The sequence below is a fragment of the Fusarium phalaenopsidis genome, assembly GCF_050370095.1.
Source record: "Fusarium phalaenopsidis strain FUZ10S chromosome Unknown contig_32298, whole genome shotgun sequence".
Taxonomy (NCBI): domain Eukaryota; kingdom Fungi; phylum Ascomycota; class Sordariomycetes; order Hypocreales; family Nectriaceae; genus Fusarium; species Fusarium phalaenopsidis.
In genome coordinates this window covers 2,212,484-2,225,514 of record NW_028145407.1, presented here as the reverse complement: position 1 = coordinate 2,225,514, position 13,031 = coordinate 2,212,484, and the positions used below count along the sequence as shown (strand labels likewise).

The window sequence follows — 13,031 nt, the reverse complement described above, 5'->3', positions numbered from 1 at the left end:
GCGCAAGGGCCCTGCCAGCTTTTGCGGGGAAGCACGTTGTTGATTTGACTCAGCCTCTGTCAATCTCGGCCCTGATATCGACAATCTGCAACTTCAACTGGACACGGGTTTGACTCGGCTGCGGCGCCTACAATTCAGATAAAAAGCCTGCAAAATGATCTCCTTTCATTCTCTTCATCCAGCAAGACACTTCAATATTCTCCCATTCAGTCATCCTTAGCCTGTCTTTACAATGTCTGCTGAATATCTTCACCCTCTTGACCCGGCCACGGCCGACGAGATTCAGCGGGCCACTGACCTGATCAAGAAGCTATTCTCGCCTGTCGAGCTGCACTTCAAGGCTGCTGGTCTGGACGAGCCCCCCAAGAGGGAGTTGGTCCGATACCTCGATGCGGAGCACAAGGGCCTTCCCCTGCCCCTGCTTCCCCGATGCATCTTTGCCATCTGGTACATCAAGCGTACTCCTCGTCTGTTCGAGGCTGTGGTTGATGTCACCAATGGTAAGATTGTCCAGCATCAGGAACTTCCTCGGGACTTCCATGGCCCCGTCGACCGCACCGAGCTGACCGAAGCGGCCGGCGTGGTCATGGCCCACCCCGATGTTGACAAGGAGTTTGCCCGTCTCGGTCTTGACAAGTCTCAGATTGTTCTTGACCCTTGGGACTATGGTGTGGATGGCACTGATACCCAGGCTCGCATGACCCAGGTAAGCACTCATTGCACTCCAACTCTTGTGTATACTCTAACACATCCAGGTCTTCCTTTACAAGAAGAATCCCAAGAACAACGATGTCGACTCTTCCCACTACTCTTTCCCTCTGGACTTTATGGTTACTGTCGACCTTTGTGCCATGAAGGTCAAGAAGATCGTTCGCCTCCCTCTCGGTTCCGATGAGACCGTCACCCAAGGAAACGTCCCCCAGCCGGACTCTGATCCCGCTGAGCCTGAGTATGACCACCGTCTTCAGAAGAACCCCCATCGAACCACCATGAAGCCCTACAATGTCATCCAGCCTGAGGGTGCCTCATTCACCATGAAGGGTCATCTGATTGAGTGGGAGAAGTGGCGATTCCGAGTTGGCTTCAACTGGCGAGAGGGTATCACCATCCATGATGTTCACTTCATGGACCGCAGTGCCTTCTACCGTCTCTCTCTCTCTGAGATGTTTGTCCCCTACGGCGACCCTCGCAGCCCCATCTACCGAAAGGGTGCCTTTGATCTGGGCAATGTCGGTGCTGGTGTCACCGCCAACAACCTTCAGCGTGAGTTTCCCTGCTGAACCGCAAAATATTAATTATCGCTAACACTTTTTAGTTGGATGTGACTGCCTTGGTGTCATCAAGTACGTCGACGGTTGCGTTGTTGCTGCTGACGGAAGCCCTGCTCCCCGTCCCAACGCCATCTGTATCCACGAGGTCGACCAAGGTATCCAGTGGAAGCACACCAACCACCGAACCGGCAAGGCGGTCGTCGTCCGCAAGCGACAGCTTGTTCTTCAGCAGATTATCACTGTTGCCAACTACGAGTACATCTTTGCCTGGATCTTCGACCAGAACGGAGAGATCTCCTTCGAGACTCGCGCCACTGGTATCCTCTCCACTCAGCCCATTGACAAGGAGTCCAAGGTTCCTTGGGGAACTCGTGTCGCCGATGGTGTCATGGCTCCTTACCACCAGCACTTGTTTAACGTCCGTATCGACCCTGCTGTCGATGGCCACCAGAACTCTTTTGTCTACTCCGACTCTGTTCAGATGCCTTGGGACGAGAAGCTGAACCCTTTGGGTACAGGCTACGTCAGCAAGGAGACCACTGTCAACCGAGCTGGTGCTGTTGAGGACAGTCTTGCCGACGGCCGTGTCTTCAAGATTGTCAACCCCAACGTGGAGAACAGGGTGTCCTTGACCCCCACTGGCTACAAGCTCGTGCCCATTCGCTCTCAGATGCTCCTCGCCCAGCCTGGCTCCTGGCACTGGCGACGATCTGAGTTCTGCGAGTCCCCCATCTGGGTCACCAAGTACAAGGACCGTCAGCTGTTCCCTGCTGGTGACTACACTAACCAGTCCATCGGTGGACAGGGCATCAAGACCTGGGTCAAGGATCGGGACTACGTCGTCAATGACGACATTGTCATCTGGCACACCTTCGGATTCACCCATAACCCCCGAGTCGAGGATTTCCCCGTCATGCCCGCCGAGATTGCCGCTTTCCACTTGAAGCCGTACAACTTCTGCGAGTACAACCCCACCAACGATGTGCCACCCTCCAACCAGGAGTTCAATAAGAGCACCAGCTACGAGGATGCGAACAAGGGTTCTTGCTGCACCACCAAGGGCCGATTATAAAAGACGGAGAACAAAGAAGGTAGAAGCATTAGAAAGAGTACACAGCATTTGAGTGTTTGTTTGAAATTTTTTTTGCCTTTTTTGTCATTTTCGTTCATTACAGTTGATTGCATAGAAGCTGGGTCATGCTCTTCATACATACTCGCACTGCGACAATACAGAATAACCCAAAATAAGAGGCGTTTTTACTACCTATTCCTGACCATTTTACAATTTTGATGTTGGCTCATTGCAACTCCCTCTGTCCCTGCTGTGTATCGGGGCTGGCCATGGCGAACTGTTCTACCAGGTTGCTCAAACTATTGGCCTCGATGTCATCCGATTTGCTCATGATGTCAACGGGCCATACACTGTGAACAGCCTGCATGGGACCTCTCGTTCCCGTGTCATGCACATCTTCAATGCTGGCTATGCCCCTCATTAGATTCAACTCTTCTGGTCGCATTCGACCCTTGACGACCTGGAATAGACTCTCGGCCACATAGTGACTGCGGGCTTGATCCCGTAGACCTTTGGCGGCGAGGAAGAGAGTGGACCGAGTAGCCTCGAGGTCAAAATCATTCGTCTGCTTGTCAATAGTGTCCAGACACATGAATGCCACCAGGGCGAGGGGCTGGCAGATGAAGACGTCTGTTTCGTTGAACCCGTGCCGGAGATAGTAGATGCGGATCAGTGTCAAGAGGTGCTTTGTAGCTAGGGACACGATCTCTTGGGGACTAGGGCTTTGGGATACGGGCTGGGGGACAAATCGTTCGTAGAGCGTCATGATGAGGTTTTGGTGGTAGAGGCTGGGATAGGTTAGGCCATGGGAGATGTTGGGACGCTTCATACACTCACTGAAGGTTAAAGTGTCCTGGATACACAATGAACCTGGGCTTGAGGCAGTCCGGCAGACTGTATTGCCAGTTCCTAAACTGGGTGTAGAAGGCGTTGGCTTGGTCCAAAGTGACGTGTGCACCGTCCGCAAAGTACACCTCACAGACCTTGTTCATGATCTGAAGAAACCGACACCTTGCCTTGAAGAACTGGCCAAAGTGGGCTGGGAAGAGGGTCGTTTCGAGAGGGTACTTGAGCCACACCTCACCATACCATCGTGGGTCCCTCAGCGGGTCCGGAAGAGCCACTCTGGGGGGATGTTTGAGAGTTGGAGGGTGCATGAAATGGTACGCAGTGAGCCTGTCGTTGGATACTTAGCAGCGGCCAACAGTTCCTCTGCACTAAGTCAAACTCACGTCTCATAGTTGTATAGCACCCACGCCGTGAAACGTCTCCCATCCCTCGTGCGTTGGTCCTGAACCTCTTCAGTATCGTCAAACAGCCGCAGCGTGTGAGCAAGGCTCAAAGCATGTGTGGTGTAGGCCCTCCCAAACTTGTCAAGACCGCAGATGTTGTGCAACGTGTTGAGTATGACACCGGCCTGGGCCGTCGTGACACGAGGAGTGTCCGCCTCAAGCTCCCACAGACGCTTCGCCTCAGCCAAGAACCGATACAAGAGCGTCTGTGGGTTCCAGTACTCAGCCCGGTCGCGGAACCTAGAGTAGCAGATCTTTCGTCACTGTCAGTTCTGCAGCGCCCCAGCAAAGTGACCAGGGAGCTCACATACGCATGAGTAGGCTAGAAGGGCATTGACTAGGAGCGAAGAGCAAAACGTGTCCCTCCCAGAGGCCATGTCCTCTAGAAAATAGTCCTTTTGGAAGACCGCGTGAGGAAAGTATTCGCAGCGCAGGTAGACGTTGAGAAGCTCCCTCATCAGAGCGTCGTTGGCGCAAACGGCGGTCCATGTTGACGGTTTGGCAGCCGAGAGGAGAGGGTCTATTACTTGTGCCGAGTGAAGAGGTTTAAGATAAGGGCTCTGATTCCTGGATAGGCTGACATTCCGATGGTCTGTAAAATTGTTTTGGTTGGGACCTGAGTAGAGGGATGCGGCTTCGTAGACGAGCGAGTCAAGATATGGATTGTTTGGAAGGAGGCTTTCAGGCATGTCCGAGATATAGGGAAATTCGTATCGGTACCTCGTCTCTGGGATAAGAGCCATCTGCAGTAGTAAATCACCAGCCCTGATCTGGTTGAGAATGGTATCAACGTCAGCTCCGGACCTGATCCTCCTCAAAACACCCTGCGCCTCGTCATCGGACAGCGTCGCGAGGAGCCCGTATAACTCCGCGTACTGCGATGTCTTGTGCTGCGCCTGAGTATACTTTCTCTTGAGGGCCTGCGAATGCGTCTCTGTTGACGCCGTCTTGTACACGCACTCGAGGTTCTTCTCCTGGCAACGTCTGCAAACCGGTCGATCGCCAGAACACTGCAAATCATGTCAGAAACGCCCGTGCAAAGTTTGGTTGGGGACTTCGAAACCCTTGACTTCCGCTTACGGCAGGCTTCACAAGCCGCAGAAATCTTTGGCCTCGCGGGGGTGCTGAATGAAGGCTGTCTTGGCGGTGGCGGCGCCGGCTGCCACGGCTGCAGAGGTCGCAGGCCGGACATGATTAGGACCTGACGCAACAAGAAACCAACGGCGGCCGCAATGTCTTGAGCTAGTCAAACCCATGGGGAGATGAAGATACTTGTTGGATGTGAGTGCGGCTGGAGAAGCTCGCGGTTCTGTTTTTTGATCGGTGCGGAGCCTGTTCCGACACCAGCAGAACCAATCAGTAGCTGCATGTGTCTCTGCCTTGCATTTGGTCCTACTTTCTGATCGAGGCTGAGTTGCCTTTCTTTCAGCCTCGGCCAAATGGCGTTATGTCAATTCTGGTTCGCTCTCGCGGTTGGGTTTACACCTTTGGCGCCAAAGTCTACCCCATACTCCAGCACTACGAAGAGCCGCGAAAAGAACAAACAGAGCCAAGGGTATCTCGATTGCCCAGTAGGGGCCGCATTTCTGGTCTGCCCTGGTCTGATATCTCCTTCATAATCGTCCTTGCCTATGGGAGAATCTGGTCGTTATTGGCCGTCAGAGGTCACACATGGCTTGCGTAGATATCAGTTACCGAGCTATATAGGACAGTATAATATTATAGAGAGATGATAAGGTATTTCAATATCCATGTGCTTTTAATCATTCAAAGGCTAGGCATACTTATAATACATGCTCACTTAGCTATTGTATTGAGGAGTGCTAATAGCTTCTCGTCTGTGTTTCGTCTGTTCACCTTCAGTTATGCCATTAGAGACGTACGTAACCCAGCTTTGGTCTCTCATACGCCATCTCGCTTGACAAACAGATGAAATTTCGTCTCTTGGCAAGTTTCACTGATACAATCTCCTCCACTAGAATGATTCTTCAAGCAGAAGAACAGTTCAGCTTGTCTTGGCAAGCGAGGGTTTGAAACTGATGTTGAAACAAACTTTGGAAACCTAATATTGCACCAATGAACGACTCCGCAGCAGGCCTACAATACCGAATTTGGCATTTTTGAGTTGAATACAATAATTGTTTCTCGTTACATGGCCTCATAAACGCGAAACTCGGATAGGTTCCCGATGAGAGACCAGCTGGCCAAGTCAACATGATCAGATGAATCTCATTTATATCTCGCTCATGCCCACCCTGAAACTCCCGCAACACCCGTCCAGCATTATTCTTTCGTTCTTTACCCTATTTCTCTTTCCATTCATTCATTATGCCTTCTTTCAACCAACTCCTTGCCGCTCTTTTGCTTTGTGCTGTCCGGAACGGCACTGCGGCTCCTGCTTGCAAGCCGCGTCCCAAGGATGTCACGTCAGAGTCTGCTGGTTTCGAACCTGGCGAGTTCGTTGAGTGGCCTGTTGCTACCGCCGATCCCAACACGTTCATTCGAGAGCCGGTAGCTACTGCCAGCTTTGTTTAGGAGCCCGTGGCTTCTGCTGATGCTAGCAGCATTGCCCGCATTCCTGTGGTCTCCACCGATCTAAGCACTTTGGCCCCGGAGCCTGTAGCCTCTGAGGAGCCAACCACTCCGTCCTCAAAGCCCGAGGCGACCGCGAATCCGAGTGTTTCTAGCACCAAGCCAACTGCCACTGGAGGTTCAGGGGATAGCAACAACAGCTCAGAGCCAGCTACCTTCGAGGCAAACCCCAACGTCGGGAACGGGGGAAGTGACTTCAAGGATTCTGCTCGCTTCCGCATCTATGGAGCAAGCTCTGCTGAAGCTGAGGAGGCTCTGGCCATGCTAGAGGCCGCCTACGACTGCTTCATCGGCAAGCTCGGCTGGAGGTCATCCGGCCTAACATTTTACGACAACGACGACACTTACTACAAGGCCAACTTTTACGCCGTCAACTCTCTGGACGGTGGTGCCGCAGGACTTCAGCACTCTGACATGGAAGCTGGATTCGGCTACGTCGAGGTCCTCCAAGAATATCTCACGAACCCCCAAATTACAGTCCATGAATACGGTCACGTCGTCCACTTCCACCAACGAACCTGGGTGAACCAGGCCAACACAGGAGCTTGGTGGGAGACCGTCGCAAACTGGTTCTCAGACACGTACAAGACGTCCGACATCTGCGCTGAGGCCCGAGAGAAGCATGGCCAGTCCACTTCACCTACAGAAATCGACTTGCAAAAGGTCATTGGGGATTCGTTTCAGGTTATAGTCGATGGGTCTACCGATAGTGGAAACTATTATCAGGCCTGGCCGTTCTTGACGTACTTGACTTCCAACCCTGATAATTTCGCTGGCCTCGGACAAGATGTGATCCGGCAGCTCATGGTTCAATATCCCGAGGACAGTAACGAAACGCCACTCCACACACTTTCTCGCGTATCCGAGAATACGACTGTTGCCGAGATCGTTGGACGGTATTGGGCACACATGGCTTACCTCGATATCGGCCACCCATCCGCAAAGGAAGCCTTCCTCAGCCAGCGAGACTCCCTCAACTTTGATAACCTCGAATCCCAAGGAAGTGGCTCTTACAAGGTTAAGGCAGACCGTCGTCCACGTTATATGGGATCCAATATCATCCCCCTCACGACATCCGGGGATGGAAAAGTGGAAGTCAAAGTTGAGTGCGATGCTGCCTTTACTGGAACTCTGGCTATTCATGAGACTTCTTCTGGCAAGGTCCGCTACGTTTCGCTTGTCGATGGTGCGGCTTCGGCGTCGGTTGCTTCTGGCGAAGAGGCCAGTCTCGTGGTCGCCAATACTCCCGCTGAGCTTATCAACTACGATGGATTCAATCTCTCGGAGGATGTGCAAAAGGGGTTGGATTACACCATGACAATCACCGGTGCTACTGTCAGGGAAGCCTAGGGAAAAGAGAGGACAGAGCCTTAGACTCTACATAAGCAGTTCTCTCTTCAGGGTTGTGTGCGAGGGGGCTTACTCGCTTTAGGATTTTGCATACCCCAGGAGAGCCGGATATTTTTTGCATAAATTCAGCTTTATCTGGTCTTTGTCTTCAAACTTTAGGTGATGCGTGGGTCCCAATCATCGCGTGTATGGCATCTTGATGCTGTACATCGCTGTTCTCTAGGTATCTATAGAAAGATGTTGACAAGACGGAAGACAATAAATAAAATTTCAAATATGTACACTATCGAAGAATATAGAGTTGTATCGTAACTAAATGTATATGCCTCCCACTAAACATTATGATTTAAAAAGTCAACATGAAAGCAAGTGAAAAGACTCCAAGAGCGATCGTCCATCCATCAATGCCCAGACGAAGGCCTCTTCCCTCCACGACTACCATGGTCGGAGCGGACGTGGGTGGCTCAGTCGCTGCATCCGACAGCGTCGTGATGCTCCTTGTCGCTACTGGTGCTTGGTTGCCTGCTTGGTCACTGCCCGGGGCATCACTGGAACCACCTTGCTCTCCATTTCCAGCCGTGCGGTCACCTTCTGAATCCGCAGTAAAGGTCGGCACTTCCTGAACCTGAGTGGAAACCACGGAGGCGTCGACATTCGAGGGAGTTGTAGATCTAGTTTGTTCCTTGCTGTTACCTACAGCAACAGGCAGAGACTGTCTAGGACCCGGGATAGTGACTGAGGATCCCTGATACTGAATCTGAGAGGCAGAATGCAGTGCATCGCCCTGGGTAACAGGAACATCCGAGGTTGGGTGCTGTGTGACTTGGACAGGCTGTGTATACGTGATCGTAACTGGATGCTCTGCGCACTTCTTGCAGACTGATGTGACAGTCGTGACGCTTTCGACGTCACTCGTCACGCATGGGACAGTGTATGTCACTGTTACCGGCGCTGACCAACTGGGGTCGGAGCAGATAGATGTAATCACGGTCACGGCATGCGTCTCAGTGACGACACCGGGCCTGGGTGAGGTTGTATCAGGGTGAAGAGAGGTGTGTCCTGGGGTTTGATAGTGTGTCTTTGAACTAGGAGAAGCGTATGATGTATCCTGTGAACTCTGGCTCGGCAAGGAGGGCGTCGGATAGGTGTGTTCTGACTCCGTGGAAATGCCGGCCTGGGAGCTCTCGGGACTTGACACAGAGCTACTAACATCGGGAACAGATGTAGTAGTAGCGGTATAGACATGCGTTCGTTCGGAGGTGTAAATGCCAGATCGGGAGCTCTCAAGAGTTGACACAGAACTAGTACTCCTCGTGTCTGACTCGGTAGTCGTAGGATAAGCGTCCGTTAACTCGGAGACAGAGGAAGAAATTTCGGTTTGAGAACTCTGGAGACTCGACGTAGAACCAGTACTCTCCGTGGCTGATGTGGTAATTGTCTCGTTAGCAGGGCGAACAGTAGAAGAGCCAGTAGTCAACGTCAAGCTGATGTCCGAAGATGTAACAGAGGACGCATCAGTAGTAGTCGGCAACGCCAAACTAGATGTCTCCGAAGCTGTCTCCGAAGTTGTCTCAGACCATGTTGAAAAGGTAGTGTTTGCAGCTCTAGTGTGTGTCTCAGAGGTTTCAAAGCTAGTAGTCGTTGCCTCTGTCGACACATGTGTGGTCGTGTTTCGGATCGGAGTGATAGCCGTGAGTGAGACGCTCTCCGTAGTGCTCACAACAGGTTCCGGCCGGTCGACCTCGCCCGAGAAGAAGTTGTCCGGCCTGCTTCTTGCATACAGGGCATACTGAAGAGTGCGAACGTCAAAACCGACCGTGGTGCCGTTGGTGAGTTCTATCGCCAGACTATAGGACATGTCGATTGTCCAAGAACTCTTGAAGCCGAGCATGTTGGCGATCCTGAAGGCCAAGACTTCATCCTCGGCAACCTTGCCGGTGTACTTGGACCGGAACGTCTTGACTTGACAGCGCTGGACGGCCTCTGCAGTTATGTCCCGAGACTTGATGATCTTGTTCTCGTGGTCAAACTCGGTGCCAATGACAACAGAAGTTCCATCGCAGAGGAATCCATCATCCGTCGAAGCTTGGCTGGCAACTAAGGTGACCGAGTTCCATGGTCCCACCTGGCCGGGGACCTCGATGTCGAACTCATAGATAGGTCGGTCATCGATAGTCTTCTCCAACTGGTGCTCATAGACCTTTGTCCTGTCGACGGCACTGTAATAAACAGGGGGGTAGAACTTCTTGCCCACAGTCGCAATCTCAACAAAGTACGTTCCCGCCTGGAGGTCTGCCTGGAGCTCTTCGCTGAACCGACAATAGAGATAAAAGTCGCCGACGATATCTTTATGCCACTCCGCCCAGTCATTCAAGGTAATCGAGTAGACGGAAGTGTCCTCGTCAAAGCTGGCGGTTCCCACCAGGTTCGACCCCTGATCCATCACGTACTCTTTCTCAGCGACGTTGACGATCTCGGCTGGAAGGGCAAAACTGACGACCGTATCGGCAGGGACACGGTTGGGTATCCTGATCTGGACGTGCAGCTCCATCCAGTCACCGGGGGCGTTCATGGTGCGGGACTGGGTGCCTTGGCGGGCAAGGGAGAGGTCGACAAAGGCATTCGCCAATCCGGTCGGGGTGGATTTTGCCCTGAGAGTTGTAGTGATTCCGGGGACTGGGGCAGTAGTCTCTGCCACGACGTCAGACTTCGTGGTGCTGGGGGCAGTTGTTTCCGACAAGCTGGCGACAGTAGAAGTGGAAAGACTCTCTGTCGTCGCTGTTGTGCTGGTCTGCCCGGGAATGGGGTCATCACCATGCTGAATGCTAAACGCATCAGAGAGAAAGAGCTGCCAGTCCTTCGCATTGTTGGGATCTCCAAACATGCGAAGAGCCCTGCTGAGAATCTTGTACTTCCCTGAAGGAATGGCCGTCCCGTTGGAGAAGCTCTGGAATCTCGTGAAGCCAACGCTGCTGAACCGTACAGGGAACGTGGTAGGAAAGTTAACATAGTTTCCAAACACATCCGGCTGGCTCCTCAGCGATCCTGACCAAGCCTTTGACGATGCGCCAGCGACAAATGGATACTCAAAGTCGTCGACGGTCCAGTCTTCGCCAACGAGGTCAAGAGAGAACTCGTACGTGCCGTAGCGTAGGGCGTAGTAAATCTCGGGTGATTCGAGTTCATCGGGCTTGTACGGCAAGTTCTTCCAGTTGATGGGGTATAGGAAGCCGTCGTTTGAGTCATAGCGGAAGGGCAAGGGGGCACCTTCGAGGGGCGTCCAGTTGTATGTTGACACTTCGACGCCCATGTAGGGCACAGTGATGAACTCGTCATTGGTTCCTTGGAAGACGATCTTGCCGCTCCATAGAGCACCGCTATCGGACTCAACTTCCGGGGCGTTGATGGTAACCTGGATGTCACGCGTTGAGCCCGCTGCGATTGTGATGCTGTCGGGTGCCTCGATGGACCCTTGGCCCTTCAGCAGGGGAGGGTAATAGACCATCGGATACCAGTACTCATCCCTAGACTGGACCGTAACGGCCGCCACGTGAGACACCTTGTACGTGACCGCTTCTGAACCGGTATTCCGCAGGGTGATGGTATGTGTCTTGACCCGATTATCCGTATCATTCAGTGAGATGAGCGGCTCCGACACGAGAACAGTCTCATAATCCATCAGCTTGACTGCGTCGACCAGTCCAGCACCCTGCTGTGCCAAAGACGCAATCTCACTGACAACCTCTCCCATCGCCGCATTATACGATGGAAGAAGAGCAGCAGTGGACGCAATCCTGCGGAAGAACTCCTCTCCATCCTTCTTCCTGCTGCTAAAGAACAGCGCCGCGATACCAGCCATGTAAGGCGTCGAAAAGGATGTTCCCGAAGCAATAGCGTAATCATTCTCCGGAAACGCGCCGTACACAGCTCCTCCAGGCGCCGCGATACTAGGGGAAAAATCGTTCTCAAAGGTCAACCCCCAGGAAGAGAAAGCAGAGACTTGTCCTGCGCTAGGATAGTCCTGCTCTGAAACTTCAGCGTCCGCATCAGTCTCGACTTCAAGAGTCAGATTCCGACCCGAAGCAACCTGTTTCTTCACCCATTCCCCGACAGAAGCATCCGTCGTGGCATAGAGGTGCACCTCGGGGCTGACCGTGACTTCTGAGTCGTAAAACACGCCTTGGTTGTACGAGTCAAAGATGAGGAAGTAGCCGAAGCCCATACTAGTTAGGAAGTTGTATGACTTTCCAGAGAAGCAGATGCCTCTCTTGATCACAACGGCTTCATCTTCGTTGCCGTAGAGAGTGGGGTCGCAGGAATCGCCCTCGTCGAACTGAAGCGGCACGCTCGTCGACTCGTTGAGCTTCTGCCCATCTGGAGTCACGTACCGCAGCTCGAGGGTCTCGCCAGACGAGGAGGAAAGGGCGGCAGGCCATCCAAGCACCTTCTTCGAGTTGACAGATGCAACAGAGACAACACCTCGGCCGGAAGCAGGGGAGCTGGCGTAAAAGACGCCTTGTTCTCCAGAGTTGCCAGCCGCAATGAGCACTAGCCTCCTCTCAGCAATCTCGCTCGCAACGCGAGACATGACCGAGCCGGAGTATCCGTTGTCCAAACCGAGAGACAGGGACACAATGTCGCAGTCGTCAGCGTCGGCTGCGAGCAGGCCCTTGAGGACAATGTCGTTGGGCGTGCTCCCTTCACAGCCAAAGACCTTGTACATGTACACCTCTGCCTCGGGTGCGACACCGACAAAGTCCTTGCTCTGGCCGACGATGACGGATGAGACAAAGGTGCCGTGGCCGTTGCAATCTTGAATATCGGTGCTATCGTCAAGCATGTTCTTCCCGCCGGCGATCCTGCCAGACAGGACAGGGTGAGACGCATCTGCGCCGCTGTCGACGACACAAACACGCTGGCCCTTGCCCTTGAGACCTCGTTTGTGAAGCTCATCAACTCGAGTGACAGCATGAGGGTTCCATTTCGGGCTGGCATTGTTGGTGTCAAACTCGACGTCGAGAGTGATGGCGTAGACGGGCCAGACATCCACAACACCTGGGACATCCTTCAGCTGGCCGAGGGTCATGTTCCCATCGTTGTTGATCTCGACAGAAACTGCCTGGAAACCACCAGATGCCGAGGTCAAGTCCTCTGCCACGCTTGCATCGTAGCCAAGTGACTCGATCTCGCCGATGAGAGCGGAACCCCTGCGGCCAATGTCTCGGGTTTGAAGGGAAGTGCCGGGTTCGAGCTCGACAATGTATTTTCCGGGGATGATTGCCGGGCCGGATGCTTCGATGGGCTTTCGTGAGGCTTTGATGCTATTGGCATCCCAGGCAAGGGTCCCAGATAGGCTGATAAGAGTCGCCAAGGCGGCCCCTCTCAACCAGAGTGAAACCATCCCGTCGGCTCAAGAGAGTGATCGGCTTGGCCCACTTGTTCAAAAGAGTGAAA

The 13,031-nt window shown here is 53.1% G+C and overlaps 4 protein-coding genes across 4 annotated transcripts; 2 read left to right on the top strand and 2 right to left on the bottom strand.

Annotated features, from left to right (window-relative positions):
* Positions 1-232: 232 nt before the first annotated feature.
* Positions 233-2,343, top strand: LRP88_07242 (uncharacterized protein; the record flags this gene model as incomplete). The annotated part of the gene is made up of 3 exons (XM_083243776.1): positions 233-706; positions 756-1,263; positions 1,316-2,343. 3 exons carry the CDS (start codon positions 233-235, stop codon positions 2,341-2,343), a joined length of 2,010 nt encoding a protein of 669 aa, XP_083101000.1.
* Positions 2,344-2,569: 226 nt separating this feature from the next.
* On the bottom strand, positions 2,570-4,827 carry LRP88_07241 (Zn(II)2Cys6 transcription factor; the record flags this gene model as incomplete). The annotated part of the gene is made up of 5 exons (XM_083243775.1): positions 2,570-3,131; positions 3,181-3,519; positions 3,576-3,889; positions 3,947-4,645; positions 4,699-4,827. 5 exons carry the CDS (start codon positions 4,825-4,827, stop codon positions 2,570-2,572), a joined length of 2,043 nt encoding a protein of 680 aa, XP_083100999.1.
* A 1,136-nt stretch (positions 4,828-5,963) lies between these two features.
* On the top strand, positions 5,964-7,577 carry LRP88_07240 (uncharacterized protein; the record flags this gene model as incomplete). Its single annotated transcript, XM_083243774.1, has 2 exons — positions 5,964-6,130; positions 6,200-7,577. 2 exons carry the CDS (start codon positions 5,964-5,966, stop codon positions 7,575-7,577), a joined length of 1,545 nt encoding a protein of 514 aa, XP_083100998.1.
* A 346-nt stretch (positions 7,578-7,923) lies between these two features.
* Positions 7,924-12,978, bottom strand: LRP88_07239 (uncharacterized protein; the record flags this gene model as incomplete). Its single annotated transcript, XM_083243773.1, has 1 exon — positions 7,924-12,978. The coding sequence occupies one exon, from the start codon at positions 12,976-12,978 to the stop codon at positions 7,924-7,926; it is 5,055 nt and encodes a 1,684-aa protein (XP_083100997.1).
* Positions 12,979-13,031: the final 53 nt, after the last annotated feature.